The sequence below is a fragment of the Daktulosphaira vitifoliae genome, unplaced genomic scaffold (genome assembly GCF_025091365.1).
Source record: "Daktulosphaira vitifoliae isolate Bord-2020 unplaced genomic scaffold, ASM2509136v1 Scaffold_3, whole genome shotgun sequence".
NCBI classification, from domain to species: Eukaryota; Metazoa; Arthropoda; class Insecta; order Hemiptera; family Phylloxeridae; genus Daktulosphaira; species Daktulosphaira vitifoliae.
Window position 1 is genome coordinate 42152069 of NW_026099574.1, and position 16076 is coordinate 42168144.

Consider the following 16076-nt stretch of genomic DNA (forward strand, 5'->3'; position numbering starts at 1 on the left):
ATCGAAGCTAAAAATAAGGGTAAATAATAACAATTCAAACATTGAGTGCCGGTATAATAAAATTGGTCCGCACGTGTTAGCGAAATTATTTAAAGAAATATGGATAACGTTCTCGGCGGCTTAACCAGCCACACCTCACGCCGCACCAACATCTGTAAATATTTTAAAAATATAACCGATAGGGGCAGCACAAGTCGACAAAAAAGATGCATAAAAACGGTCTATAACATGTGTTAAAAGAATGCATTTTACTGAATCTGTATTACATTTAGAGCTTTAACACTTATTACAAAATTGAAAGAGAACAATAGTTCGAAGACAATCACATAATCAATTTGGGATTAAGCTTGATAATTGAAAATGAAAATGAGTTAAAAAATGTACTTTTTTGTTATACATCAATCAATTATAACTCTTCACTAATACAATATAACCAAAACGAATATAAGATCATCTCCAAAATATTGTTCTCTTTCGATTTTATAATGGGTTTTATTGCTCTAAGTGTATTACTTGGTGTGTAAAATGCATTTTTCGAAGACATGTTTTTACGCTCAAAAATTGGTTGTATAACGTCCTCTTAAATTTTGAAAATGTTCCGGAAATATTCCGAGCTTCAAATATATATTAAATTAAAGCTTATGTTACGTACTATAAATTAAAAAAAAATTTGTCCAGATGACCTATGTAAATGGTTTTTGCAGTTAAAAAATATATTATTTTTGTGTTCAAATTTTATTTAGCTTTAATACGAAGTTGAAAAAGTATTAATTTTACTATGATGTGTTTATTTTTTATGTCTATCGCCACTTTTTCACAGTTCTCATTGGACTGATTTCTTACTACGATGTGTCAAAAGATAACATATCGTATGTAATTGGAGACATTGTCCTATAAATAAGAAATAATTTTCTGGTTCCCTGTAAATGGAAGAAATCTCCAGAAATTTTAATTTAAAATTAAAGGATGTTAACTTTTCAAATATTACTAATATATTAATATAAAATGACTAAAATGTACCAATAAAATGGTAATTTTTTTGTTGATTTCTCCCATCTACAGGGAACGAGGGAATTTTTTTCAATTTTTAAGAGCAATGTCTTCAACTTAATACAATTTATGATATTGTAAAAAATTTGCTACTTTTGTCCCTAAGGACAGGTAAAGGGTCAGATTTTCAAAAAATGTACATCAAATGAAAGCGAAATACTTAAAGTTTCAATATAAATAAACATTTTTTGTATTATATAACATATTTTATATGTTATTTAAAAGGAATAAATAATTTTAAAAGTATACTGTAATGATTATTTTACTTTCAATAAAATTTGTAAGCTTTGAATTATGATAACTATATAAAAGACATTTATTGATAACATAGATCATGGATAACATGGATATTATGATGTCATGGACGCCTGATTTTCCTGCAAAGATCCGTTTGTGCCTATCTTCAATCGTGATAAAATGTTATCATACAAAACACAAATTATTGGTTTAAAATGTTAACAAACGCATGTCCACTGCATGAATTAATGCTATGGGTTTTAATATATGTTTAAATTTTATTTATTTTGAATAAATCAATGAAGTAATTTATGTAGTTTTTTCTGTATTTTTTAAACAAAATTCAATTTTATTCATATTATGTAAGTTTTTTTGATTACTAGAAATTTTGTTATTTTAAATAAATGAACTTAGATATTTGATTTTAGCAACACTTAATGTCCTCTACATTTAAATTGCACATTCATTATATTGTTTGCTGGATAAATTATAAAAATTAAACGATTTCTATTAATCTTTTTTTTATATTTCATAAAAAATGACTAATTTTTTGTCTATTTTTTATTTATATTAATAAAATTTAATTCAACTTCTAGTGCATTGTAAGTTGAAACTATAAAATAAAAACATAAAAATATTGAATTGTAACTAGCTATAGTTTTTATGAATGATAGGAGGTTTGTTTGTTTTTGAATAATCATTTTTCATGAATTAATATACTAGTAATTTATATTTCAAAAGTTTGGCTTTAAAAATTTTAAACATGTAAAAAACAATAAATACTGTTTTTAAGCTACTATTGGTGTGTTACATTGAAACTAAGCTGACTAAATGAAAGTATTCTATAAGATACATCAAGACAATACAAAAAAAAATTAAAAATGATTCTATTTATCTCTAATATAGAGATTTAAAACTTTGGACATACGTCTTTTATATAATAGCTGATTTTTTTGCAATAATATATTGCTAGAATTTCTATGTTTATTTCACACATAGAACCTTTATCAGACTCTGGATATATATTTATTTTTTTGTACATGTATTCTTCCAGAACTTTTCAAATAAATGTTGAACTTATTGAACTTTTAAAATGTTGTAAATTTTTCAAAAGGATTGCATATCAAAATGATTTATATCATAGCCTCATATGTTATTATCAGTACTAAAGTATCTATTAAATTCAATTTTGAAATTTAATTTTATTTGCTATACAAGGAGTTATTTTTATTGCATGTTATTCCAAATTGATATTAAAAGATATCAATAATAGTTTAACATAAATTCTTTTTCAATAGGTATATTTTATTCAAAAATTTTTAGTAAGTCAAATGGATTTAATGTTGTTTCCATGAGTAATTTATTTATTTTTTATTATAATTTAAAGTTTTAAGTCATATTTAATACCATATTATAATTTTTCGTCTTTTAAATAATTGCCAATCCTAATTAGAATGCTAGTAGTCCACTTTAAAAAAAGTTAGCCTCAACCTGACTGATATATTACATAAGTTAATCATTGCCTTTGTACCTAGGTAATAGTTTTTTACTAGATGAGTTATTTATAAGATTTTTTTTTTATTCTTAAAAAAAATTAATTTACATAGGATATTGATTAATTTTTACTTTATTACCTGACAAAAATTATTAGACACATATATAATCACACTTAATATACTTTTTAATTCATAAATAATTTATTTGTCACAATTTTCTCATTAACTACATTTTATTAATTTCTTTTGACAGGTCTAAGAATATAATTATTTTTTTGTAGAATAATAATAACAAAAAAGTATGGAAGGATTTGAAACCCTTTTAAAAACTGCTATTGAAAACAAACAATTCTTAGAAAGTAAATCATTATCAAATATTGCTGATTACTTTGGTAATAATAAAAAATCGTTAAAGTTAAATAGTTTTTTGTATGAATATCTTAAGATATTCCCTCAACATATTATACATCTTCCATCTAGTAAGTATTTATTATTTTAAATAACTTTATTATTTTAATTTGTTGTATTTGATATAGACTTGTTTGACCATATTCCAACTATGAAACATGAGCCTTTACATCCATTGTATTCATTTGTTGCATCAAAACATACTCTATTAAATGAAAAAGTGGTCTGCAACTTAAACTTACATTCTTTACCTACTGAAAAATGGGCCTATCTTATGGCAGCATTTTATAAAAGGCTTGATATGATTATGTTTAATCCAGAGTTTGTTGAAAAATCTAAATCTAAAATAGATTTTTATAATATGTTGATTGACTGTCCTAATTGGTTTATTGATAATGAAGATTTTTTTATGGCACTGCACTTCATTGAATTTGGTAAGTACAATATATGAATATTTAACTGTAACTTAAAAAAATATTTTATGTATTTATATTTTGTGCCTACACATTAATTAATTTGTATATTTTTAACTTGCATTTAAATTGACATTTATTCTTTATATAACTTTTAGTAATTAAATAGTCTACCATTTTATTGCTTTATATTTAACAATGTATAAATGTCCATTCATATCAGTGATATAAACATGATTAGGATTGACTTTAACAAATGATGCATCAACAGGAAAAAAACTTTGCTTAACAAAAACTCTTCTTCTGGGTACTTTGACACAATCACTAACAGAATCTGTATTTCGTCTTTTATTAAATTCTTCTTTGTCATACTGTTCAAAACTATTTAAAAATTCTTGAAACATCCTTGATGTTGGAATACCATCCACAAAATCTTCCTTTAAAATAATACACATTTAATTATAGCTGTCTGAACAACATTGAATCTATGTATAATATTCAATAATTTTACACTTACTTTATTGGTTGGAATCATACTTGGCCTCCTAAAAGGATCCATTTATTATGAATATAAATATGCTTTTGTATTAAAAGAAATTATAGTTCCAGATATGAGTTATAAAATGTTGTATTTTTATTTTATACCTTAATGTTAGTTAAAAAAAAATTCATGTTTTCTGAACTAATGTTATATAAATTGGAAGAAATGTTTATTTAAAATTATTTTAATCTTAATTACATTTCACTATCTGTTAGACTTTGAGCTGTAAATTTAAAATAACCTGTATGAATAAATTATACCAGTTCACTATAATGTGAGTTAGTTGTTTTGTTAACAATAAACAGCACATCTAGTTTAAAACTTCCTTTACTGATTGCTTCCTTATTAACAATTATTATTTTTTTCTATTATATCTATATTGTAACCTTATCATGTTTTTTTTTTTTTTTAATTTTTTATTAATTTAAAAATTATAAGGTTTTTACAATATAATGTAATTTAATTCTTTCTTAGACGAAGATGAATGTTATGAGTTATTTGATAAGCTATCTAAAAATTGGTCAGAATTTAAAATAAATCAGGCATCAGTATCTTTTGTAGATTTAGTAGCTACAAAATGTGACAAGGAAATTGAATTTATTCAATTTTTGATGTCTGCTCTATTTTCATTACCTCTAGATAGGTATCTATTTTATTATTTTATTAATTATGTTGTATATAATTACTTTATATCTAGTTTAAATAATTTAATTTAGTTATGATATGCCTTGGATGTCCAATAAAATTATAAGTATTTTGAAAATATTTGATCCTAAAAGTTTTGTACAATTAAATGATTGGGATGCAATAATAAAAAAAGCTTTAAAATTTGGATTAGCTGATGAAAATCCCAAATATGAACTTATAAAGGTTTTGAGAAAGTTAATTAAGAATACTTCAGTTGAAAAATCAATACTTCTAAATACATTTAATTTACTAACTGGGCATTCACAATTTAGTAATATTATGATAAATCGTAATGCCAATCAAGCACAAAAGGGTAAATTGATTTTAATTTTTTGGTTTTAAATTAATATTTTAAATATAAATGTTTAATTCAATTAAATAATTTTGCAGAAGAAGTTCTCAAATTATTAGAAGTATTAGTTAAAAAAGATCCAACTCTAATGACCCTTAGTCATGTGCCATTTTTTCTCTGTTCTTACAATGCTTCTATGTCTGTCAATGACCAGTTGTTATTGAGAGTAAATATGGTTAAAAACTTTAAAAAAATATATTTTATAAACATTGAAATATATTTTCAGTTACTATCGTTATATGAAGAAAACTCTATTCCAATATCAAATTATAGACCTTATTTATGGGGCTCTTATGCTGTAGCACATTACCAAGTTAAAAGTCATTTAGAATCTAGAACTTTACATGATTTTCCATCAACTAGTGAAGTTATTTCATATGTACCACTAAAAAGGTTGAAAGAAACTTTATCATATTTTCCAGTTGAAAGGCTTTTGCATATTAGAGTAAGTTCTTAAAATATTAATTTTTATTTAAAATACCAAAAAAATTATTTTGTTTTAGAAACAGAAAATAATTTATTATGATAAATCAAAAGATCCTAGTAATATGTTAGACCCTGCATTCTTTTTACCTATGATAAGTAGCTTATTATCTACCGAAGCACCATTAAGTATAGAAAAGTTTACACGTAGTGGATGCTTATCTATGATTTTAGCTTGTTTAGGCAGTGGTGATAGTGATATTAGAATAGCTGCCTATCATGTCTTAACAATTTTACGATCTCATTTATTTTGGTTAGTAAGAAATAAAATTAAAAAAAAAAATGATTCATTCTAATGTTTCACATATTAATATAGTAGAAGAGCTGAAAATATGTTATGGGACCATTTTATATCATGGGTTGCATTTGGAATACAAGATTTAAAATTACAACCTCCTCCACAATTACCAATGATTCAAGCATTATTTTTAGGTAGAATGGTATTGGCCATTGCTAACCATGAAAAAGGTATTGATGTAACTTGTTGCAAAATATTATTAGCTCGACCATCTGCTCGCCTTTGTAATATTCCAGAAATGAAGGCATTTATGACTACTGTGTACGTAATATTTTTAGTCTCTTGGTTTAGTGTTCAAATTGGTTATATTATTAAACTCAAAGATTTTGTTATTAAGCAATATATTATATTTGAAGGGTGATTCATTTATCATAAGCCACATTATTAAACAAAAAAAAAAATTTATAATTATATTAATGGTTTTTTTATAACTTGTCGATAATAACTTATGGACCAATATTTTGTAATTTAATATTTATACAAATATAAATTCAACCTACTATTTTAAAATTGTTTAAATTCTTGACATATGCTTAATAAGAAAAAAACCATTCATGCATATCTAATAGTTCATAATAACGTCTTAATATAATAATATAAATATCAAACCAAACCTATCACAGTGGCATCGTAATTCACAAAAAAAAAATTCTCAATATTAAATTTATTTTTTAATTAATTAAGTGGTTCGTTACTATTGATTTTCCCTGTAAATATAATATACTGCTTAATGATTACATTGAATTATTAATTACAAATTATTTAATAATTTATTGCTGTATGTTGTTTTAGTAACATAGATATTGATAAAACTAGACATATTCGTTGGTTATTTGAAGTCATAAGAGATGGAATTCGATCTAATTTGGATTGGCAAACAATGAAAAATATGGAATTACTTAATGTATTTTTAATAATACTTAGTTGCAGTAATGAAAAAAATAGGGTAATATTATGAATTATTTGTTTTTAAATTTATCTTTTTATAATATTTTTATTTAGATGTTGGTTATGAAAATCATGGAAAGAGCATTTCGTGTTCAACCAGCAACTAATGGAGGTTCTGGTCCTTGGGCCTTAAGTTTGATGACGGCCTTAAGTAAAATACCTACTAAACTATCAAATGAAGAAGTAATTCAAGTATTTTGTTGTCTTAATGCATTGAGTGCTAATTCTAGTATCATCCCAGCTACAATTGATTTCTGGCTGTATATGTTTTTATTATATGGAAATGATTCAGAAATTGCTGTTAAAGGCTTTGCTTCATTAGCTAATCTTTCATTAAAATACTCTGACACCTTCTGTTATTTAAATAAAGAAAATTTATTAACTATATTAAGCTGTGGTAAAAATTCAAAAGTGTTATCAGATGATGAATTATTCAAGTGTAATTGTATTATTGAGCATGGAGTCAATAGTGTTGAAGTTGAAAATTTTAGCACTTATCTATTTTTACCAGCCTTAATAAAAGGATTGAAAAATCAATACCATATGCCTTAATTTTTACTATTAAATTAACAATTTGTCACATAAATTTCAAGTTCTAAATGTTATTTATTTGTTTTTTCAAATTTTCTTAACATTGTATGAAATAATATAATAAAATACTACCAAGTTAAATTATATTGTTAAGAAAATTTATTGGTCATCAAAAAAAAAAGGATTTTTGAAGTATGAGAACCTCAATGCTTTAGTTTTTTTTTTTTTTTAATATTGATGAATTAATAACTTAGATAATTACTTNTTGTTTTTTTTTTTTTTTTTTTTAATATTGATGAATTAATAACTTAGATAATTACTTATTGAATTACAAGTATTTTAATAAATAAATTAAGTATCTAATGAGGTGGGTATAGCTCTTATTGATTTATATTTATAGTACATACTCTATGTATTAAAATACTTGTAACTTAATAAGTACTTATCTTAAAATTATTATTGACCTATTAAAATGTTGTATTAATATATATATAATATATATCTACATATAATATATATTATATTTTTCTCTATATTTCATTCATACATTATTTGTACTTTAGAAAAATATTTATACAATTTATAATTTAGAAATAAAACCATTGGTATCGGTTTTTATTTTATACACTTTTTTTAGGGAGTGAAATTTGTTAATAATCTATAAAACCTTTTATAGGCATTCAAAATTGAAACTCATTTTTCATCTAAAGTTTTCCTTTTTTTTTAAAAAAAATTATGAAATAATGACTTTGAGTACCTATTCACAAAGTATGAAAAAATTAAATCAAATCATAACTTTTTACTTCTTTTCAACTTTTTGAATAACAAAATATCAAATAGTTATTACCCACTAAATAATATTGATCATAAAACTATTGATTGAATAAATTAACGTTGGGATCAGCATTTCAATTTTTAAATGTATATGTATAATTAATGTTTAAAATAGAAAAGAGAGGTCCTGCGTTTTACATGAAAAGTAAAATAAATAAGAAAAAGTGTTCTTATCATATACTTTTAATTTATTAATGATGTACATTTTTTGTTCTAGAGGTGAGATTGAACCCAGCTAGCATAGTTAGAATTTCATAATGGGGGGCTATAGTAAAAAAAAATCTACAAAATTCCATATTTTTGAAATATTAAAAAATAAAAAGCAAAATATCTAAATTCTACTCAATTCTTTAGTTGACACAAAAACATAAAAATGTATGTACATAATCATGAGTAGGTTGTGACCAATTTTATTATAGAAATTTTAAGCATTAACTTATTTAAGAAATCATATAATTAGTATAGTGCTACTACAATTAAAATTAAAATATCTCAATTGTAACAATTAGGCTTGTTTTTCCTTATTTAGAAGTATAATAGATTTCCTAGACCCTATTTTAAATAGTAATTAAGCAGCGAATCTCTAACACCAATACTTAGAAATTGGAATGATATTGAAAAGTTATTCAGTGGCGGTAAAATAATTTTGTCATGGAAGAGGATGAAAAATCTTTATGATAAAAAACATCGTATAGGTATACCTTCAATACTCAAAGCTTTTAGCTTCGATGAGAAGATGACAAGGTATTGGTTTTGTGATAGTATGTGTTATTTTTTTATATTTGCCAATGAAAATTCTTAGCACTCACTGGACTAATTAAAAACTAAGTGCGTGTTACGAGTACGCGCGGATGAAGTGAAACTTCATTCAAAGTCATTCAACTGATAGAATATTAGGTTTATATTGGGATAAAATTTAAAAAAATACACGTAAAATTTTTATTTTCAATTGAAATTAATTTATTTTATTTTGCTATGTGAAATAAGATATAATAGGCTTATGGTAACTGAAATAAGTGATGTAAGTTTTCGATTGAATGTTATTAATATATCCACTAAAAATTGCATCTGTTGTGGTTCCTGATCGAGTTGTTGGAGTTTTTGGATCATTATTCATTGATAAATTAAAATTTTCACGCAAAAATTTTTTTAATGGTTTTGATCTATCTGATGCGAAATTAACATTAAAGCTTCCACTCAGAATCATAGGCAATTTATTTTCTCCCCTGCCGAGTAATGCTGCACCTTCGGTAGTAAAGGTAAGCAGCGATCTATTTAAAAAATAAACTATATCATCAATTTTTTGATTTGGTGAGATATAAACTGCTACAATGATGATTTGTTCCTTTTGTCTTAAATACTCAGTAACACAAAAATCATCAACTGGAGTACTTCTTGAACTAAATAACTGTGATTGTCCTATTGTCATCTCAATCGATGGAGTAACAATATTAACTACATCGTTATTACGATGATAAATAGCTACTCCTGCAAATTTAACGTTTGATCGGTTATATTTAATGATACAACTAAAATTAGGGATTACAGTCTTCTCGTTTTCATGTTCCCAAGTCTCGTAAAAAATTAACATTTTCGAATTTTGAAGGACTGTATCAAAGATGTCTAATGAATGAGCTTGGAGACTTTGACAATTTAGACTATAAATTGACATTCCCGATTGGTCCTTAATAAAATCATTTATGTCTGTCAACTGTGACTAAAGAGCGAGTGGAAAGTTGTAAATTCATCACGAAGGCGGCTCGTGGAATCAGATGTTTTCCTGATGGTTGGATATTTAAAACCATTTTATGTCCACATTGTGGGAATCTTATTTTTATTTAATGAGGCTGGACACGTGTTGCACAAAAAAAATATTTTTCCTTCGAATATTTGGTATGATAGTATTCAAGATAATTTCATGCAATGGAGATGCAAGTCTTAACTCGTTTAAGAACCACAATCTATGTGTCAAATTAACACAATATTAATAATATTTTTAATTTTCAATAATATTAGTCACAAATAATCAATTTTTATTGTATAATTATGGTGTTCGGACCTTTTGATATTTATAAAGAGTTAAACAAACTGACGTAGATCAAGACGAAAATACACCTGATTAGAGCTGATGTATTTTTTCTCAAGAAATGTATTAAGTTCCTTATGATTCCGAGGATGTGTTAAGCATTGATAATGGTAACATTGTTCCCGAAAAACATATCAACGATTTTTTAGTGATTTTTTGTGGTTTTTAAGTTGAATATTTTGTTTAGTTTTTAATCAATAATATTTAAAACTAAAATAGTTTTAATTTTAAATAATATTAGTCACAAGTGATGAATTTTTATTATATAATATGTAAAAAAGAACGTTAGTCCATCTCTGTCGACGGATTAACCACCCGTCCCGTAGTATAAATTGTTAAGAAACCTCTTTATTTAGGAGAGGTCGCTTTGGCTCTTAATGAGTTGATAAAAGCGATATATAAAAAAAAACGTGATTTAAATTTTTATCAAAGCCAAAATTATTTCGAAAAGTCTTAATTTTTAGAAATAAAAAAATTATCACAAAATTATGTTGCTGTAAAAAATAGCATTTTCAAAAAAAATTTTCTGCATTTTAATACTGATATAACTTTTTTTTTAAACACTAATTCGAATGGGATTTTAATAGTTTTTATATCATAAAACTTTCCAATGCTTATTAAAGTAAAAGATATAGAAGTCACACTTGGCCCAATAAAATGTATTTCTACTTATTGAACAATATTATTTGACATTTTTTAATTATTTAAATAAGTGGACTATTCTATAGATAACATGATTTATTTGACACAAATGTTAAATAAATTAGATAATCTATTTAAAAGTTATGGATATTTTTATCGTGTATGTTATTTATTCAAGTTTCATATTTAATTGTGGAAAACACCTTTGCCATGAAATTATAATGCTCCGACATTTGACAAATTAGTAATTATTTCCAACAGTTTGTACTCCCACCATCTGATACCATAAGTTACCATAACTACGACGAATTTTACTCCGACATTATCGATAATCAACACTTTTTACATTTATATACATATTTTTATTTGAATATTTACTATCTATAGTGTAAAATATAATAAGAAAATAATCCAAATGTAAATTTTTTTTTTTGGCAGTAGTTTTGTATGTTGTTTTTGTTTCAAAAGGATCCTTATTTGAACGATTTTCAACTTTGGTGAGATCTAATCGATCTTGATTAGGGAATAGTATCGATCTGGAATCTTGGAAATCCCAGGGGTAATTTTCTTTATTGATTACTGAGACGATTTCCTTAGTGGTCTAGCGAGGAAATAATCTCAAATTTAATAAATCAAAACATGATAACTAATAAAATGTTAGAATCTTTAATAATAGGCACTAATTAGGAGAGGCAAAGAAGTTCGAAAATTGGAATCACTCTTTTCTCCTTTTCAAAAAAAGAACTTTTCAAGGATTGACACCAATTATATAACTGAGGTTGTTTTAATTGAAAGCTGTTTTATCCTAAAATACCTATTTCTTCGATGTCGGATACACTTCGTGGGCTTGTATTTTAATAATTATTTTTTAATAAACACAGTAATAACACTATTTTATGTGAATTATTTATATTGCAACGATATTAATTTACTTTGAAATTTTATAATTGTATTAACTAATTACGTGAATTATCGATATTCGAAGTAAAATTGAATTGGAGCAATCAATTAATTATCCTATTCGGAGTAATTATCGTCATAATAAAATCCTAATTTTTGTAACTAGGTATTTGTAGTAATTGCTGTTGTATGATTTTTTTACAACATTATCAGATCGTGTAAAACCCCGTTTAATTGATTTAATATCATTAAATTAATGACATTTTTTAATGGTTAGTTCATTAGATAAGAAAAAAGATGAATTCACAAATAATTAATAAATATCTCAAATCATGAAATTTGACAGATTCACATCAAAGGGTTTTTTATGTGATGTTAATCATTGCCAGATATCATTTACACTTTTACGTCTTAAATATGCCGCGTCCCATTTGGTCACGATGCCACTGTGCTGGATTTGGTTTTTTATATTTATATTATTATATTAAGACATTATTATGAATTATTAGATATGCATAAATGGTTTTTTTCTTATTAAGCCCATTTCAAGAATTTAGATTATTTTAGAATAGTAGATGAATTCATCTATATATAAATATTAACTAAGACTTAACATTCAATCCCTCATTTGTAAGATTAATAATTTTTTTTAAATTGGTTATGTTTAATAACTTTCAAATTGAATTATTATGTTTAAAATTTTCAAAATATAAAATATAAAGAGTGATTTATTTAACATGAACTACTAATTAAGTAGTTCATGCATAAATGAAATCAATTGAAAAATAAAAATAATAATGAGAATTTTTTTCTTTTCTTTAGGTACAGATTTTTCTTTATTATGAAGTATTTATCTCTTATAAGGGTGTCAAGTATATTTTTTCAAATGGCTACACACATAATTAACTAGTTAGTTTATTAAATAGATAATTATCTAATTAAAAGAATGTCTAAGTACTATAAACTAATGTTTATAGAATATTTACAAATATAATTTTAAGTTATCGCCATATTCACTACCATTCGGGTACATTAAGAAACTGAGTATTACTTTCCCGAATTAACTAGTTAATAGTTAATAATCAATATTCTCTCATAGGTGTTTTTAAATTATAATGCATGGCTTCGACATTAAAAAAGTATGTATAATGGAGCATGAGAAGATATTTAAAAGCGTTAAGAATTCGTGTTACACGATTTAGTTATACCTTCGAACCGTTCGATGAGATTTTTTGATAATAATTAACTTAATGTATCAATAATTACATTCTTTCGCACGCAGTAGCCAACAAAAACACTGTATGGGCTTATGATACCTTCATTTGTTCAAATCGCCTGATAATCGATCTTTATAGTACTCTGAAAGTGGTCACAGTAAGAGACCTACATAGTCTAGTACTTAAACTAGAACCATTTTTTAAGTAGCGCCGCCAATGATAGTGCTAAGTGATCGTGCCGACCGTATTAATATATAATTTAATTGAATAGAATTTATTAAAGTTGTCTGAAGCTGAAAAGAGAACCAGTTCTTTCGTAGTCATGGTTCGTCGTTGTTAGCACAGAAGTACGACTACGAGGTAATAGAGTGCGTACAAAGGTATAGTCATGTGTATGTAAGGATACTTGTCGTGCACACAAGATGCGGTGTGTGTTCCCTCACTGGAATTCTTTATCCGTTTTTTACCGGTCTCTGGCTCCCACTACCACCACCGCCAATTCACCTGTTACCCCGTTTGCCATACCATTCCACTGCACACCACAACAATGCCGCGAGGCCACGACAGTAGTAGATTAGTGTCAGTGCGGATCGTTGTAGTGTTTGTGTAGTGAATTCGTGTTATTAAGCAACTTTTTTAATGATATTCACGAAGAGGACATAAATAATCTTGGAAAATATTATCAAAAACTCAAACAATACAAGTGTTCTGTTCAAAACTATCGAATTGTGTAAGATTCACGTGCGTTACCAAACGATTTAAATATAAACAAATGGCAATAATACGATAACCGTGGACAACACGCGTTTTAACCCTACAGGTATGTCAGTATGATATAGTATTAGAATTATACTATCAATGTCCATTTAGTTCAAGTGCTGTAATTTAATATATTTTCACTCATTTTGCCGAATGACCAAGAACATTGATTATACTATGGTGTATTACCATCCGTAGCCGAAACTTTCTAAAAAAACAATGCGGGCACTACAACTGAAATAATCTCCCGTTTGGATAACACTTAATATTAGTTAATCCTTAAAAGATATGAACTCTGACTTAATTGTGTCCGCTGTTCCGCTCCTATGCAGACGTATATCTCTTTTTTTACTTACAAAACTAATAACGTTAATTCGCCCGTTTCTGTTTTCAATGGGATTGTGTGCAAAAATGATTATTTAGGTTTTTTTTTGTTCGATTTTTCTTTACTAAAAACTTGTTATTACTTGTTTGTACACATACGATTTCAATGCTTATACTTTTGATCCATATCAGTCTAAATTTAAATTCCATTCACAAACGACGTCTTAAAAATAAATATAACAACTTTGACCTACTACTATCATTCAAATTGTTTCACGAACAAAAATTTTCATATCTAAAAATATGACTGTCGGAACTGGTTCAAACATAAATATAATTAAATTGTTTACATCTATATGATCAGCTATCAACGTTTGTAACTTGTAATTACATCGGAAACCCGCATAGTAGGCTTAGGTTAACGTTTTCGTTTCTCAATACTTGTTACTTATTAGTAAGGTTAAAATAGGTGTTTTAAGCCAGCGATTGTACTTATTCCAACAAGTTCTTTTGGTTTATATTCATGCGCAGATTTTGTAAGTATTCCGATCTCGATACTTGACGATCTGTAAATTCAAATTGAGCGATGTTAATTTCTATTCTTTATAACGTTTCAATGAATATTGAATACATATTTTGAACACCTACCCAGTTCATTTGAAATTCTTATAATAAAAATTTTATTTCTTTATAAATTATAATAGTAATACTGAAAATAAAATGGAAATGGAAAATTTTATATTAGTGAATTTATTCTATTGGCAGTTAGTTTAATGAAGGTGTGGTTAATATCTTGTATCTGCTTATGTATAACAAGTCCTATAATTTATTACTAGTATGTTTATATGTAAGAGCTAATTTGTATATTAAACAGATGATTCAGTCATATTATCTTCTACATAAAATTTAAATATTTTATGTTTACAATAGTAAACAGTTAGAACTGATCATTTTTAATAGGGACCTCTAAGAATATTCTTATAGTGCAGGATAATAACAATAAAAAAATAAAATATTTAGAAGTACAATGTGTAAATTTAAAAATGTCAACTATACTGAAATAAAAATAATTTAAATTTATTTCATAGAACATAAAGATTTATTTTTCTTAGTATCTTACTATTTTGATTAACATACAACACAAAATATAAAAAACATTAAACTAGTAGTTTTACCTATTAAAAAAGATTGATTGATATTGTGATACGAGTCTATTCAAATATTTATAACCACGGAACAGGTTTCTTAATTATGAAGTTAATGAAGTTTTCAGTTGACTATTTTAATTTTGGTTAAGTGGTTTTTAAAATAGCGCATAATTCCTCCCGAATAAGTTGTCAGAGAGTCTAATATCTTATTCGTACACTTCTATAATATCCGTTGCTAGATAGTTCTTCAGATTTAATGAGAGAAAAAATATTCAAATTAATTAATACAAATGTGTACTTAAATAATAATTATTAAATATACTTATTATATTTTTTTATAATTATTATGAAAAATAAAGATTCAATTTGTCTATTTTAGCAAATTAAAAAAAATTATCTTTATCTGATTGCATTTTAGGCTTACGAAGTTCTGGTAAAAATACATATTTTCTTTTTTTTTTACATACTGTTTGTTATATGTAAATTTACGTCCAGGTATAGTAATTTTTATGCTATACAAATTCAGGTCTGCATTGATCTTACTTAACTATTTTAATATACATAAGCTAAAAGAACTGGGTTCATTTTGAACTCAATAGAATTTCTTTATAGTCTTGTGACACAACATTTTCAAAAATATCCAATCATAATTTTAGCTTCGATGCGAAGATGAGAAGGTATTGGTTTTACTAAGATGTGTTTTTTTTTTTTTTTTTTTTTTT

General features: G+C 25.4%; 3 protein-coding genes across 4 annotated transcripts in view; 2 read left to right on the plus strand and 1 right to left on the minus strand.

The window, feature by feature from the left end:
* The first annotated feature begins 1511 nt into the window (after nucleotides 1–1511).
* Nucleotides 1512–7585, plus strand: LOC126900933 (nucleolar pre-ribosomal-associated protein 1). The gene is made up of 11 exons (XM_050676970.1): nucleotides 1512–1649; nucleotides 3037–3262; nucleotides 3320–3625; nucleotides 4620–4788; nucleotides 4862–5145; nucleotides 5223–5350; nucleotides 5411–5629; nucleotides 5688–5920; nucleotides 5984–6226; nucleotides 6758–6911; nucleotides 6968–7585. The coding sequence occupies exons 2-11, from the start codon at nucleotides 3085–3087 to the stop codon at nucleotides 7463–7465; spliced, it is 2412 nt and encodes an 803-aa protein (XP_050532927.1). The 5' UTR covers nucleotides 1512–1649; nucleotides 3037–3084; the 3' UTR covers nucleotides 7466–7585.
* Nucleotides 3771–4276, minus strand: LOC126900934 (uncharacterized). Its single transcript, XM_050676971.1, has 2 exons — nucleotides 4122–4276; nucleotides 3771–4041 (listed from the first exon to the last, which is right to left on the minus strand). The coding sequence occupies exons 1-2, from the start codon at nucleotides 4161–4163 to the stop codon at nucleotides 3775–3777; spliced, it is 309 nt and encodes a 102-aa protein (XP_050532928.1). The 5' UTR covers nucleotides 4164–4276; the 3' UTR covers nucleotides 3771–3774.
* A 6087-nt stretch (nucleotides 7586–13672) lies between the features above and the next one.
* Nucleotides 13673–16076, plus strand: part of LOC126900782 (ankyrin repeat domain-containing protein 6-like) — a 16955-nt gene continuing 14551 nt past the window's right edge. The window contains exon 1 of one of the 2 annotated variants that reach the window (XM_050676716.1): nucleotides 13673–13943. The gene's annotated coding sequence lies outside the window, so the exon portion shown is untranslated. The remainder of the gene's footprint in view (nucleotides 13944–16076) is intronic. The other variant, XM_050676715.1, reaches the window with a different exon arrangement.

What these genes read in the sequence shown, in the direction of transcription:
- LOC126900934 (XM_050676971.1), bottom strand. Translation starts at nt 4,163, where the DNA reads ATGGATCCTTTTAGGAGGCCAAGTATGATTCCAACCAATAAA. An exon ending in GTATGATTCCAACCAATAAA is followed by an intron (nt 4,042 to 4,121) that starts GTAAGTGTAAAA and finishes ATTATTTTAAAG; the next exon opens with GAAGATTTTGTGGATGGTAT.
- LOC126900933 (XM_050676970.1), top strand. Translation starts at nt 3,085, where the DNA reads ATGGAAGGATTTGAAACCCTTTTAAAAACTGCTATTGAAAACAAACAA. An exon ending in ACTGCACTTCATTGAATTTG is followed by an intron (nt 3,626 to 4,619) that starts GTAAGTACAATA and finishes ATTCTTTCTTAG; the next exon opens with ACGAAGATGAATGTTATGAG. An exon ending in ATGACCAGTTGTTATTGAGA is followed by an intron (nt 5,351 to 5,410) that starts GTAAATATGGTT and finishes ATATATTTTCAG; the next exon opens with TTACTATCGTTATATGAAGA.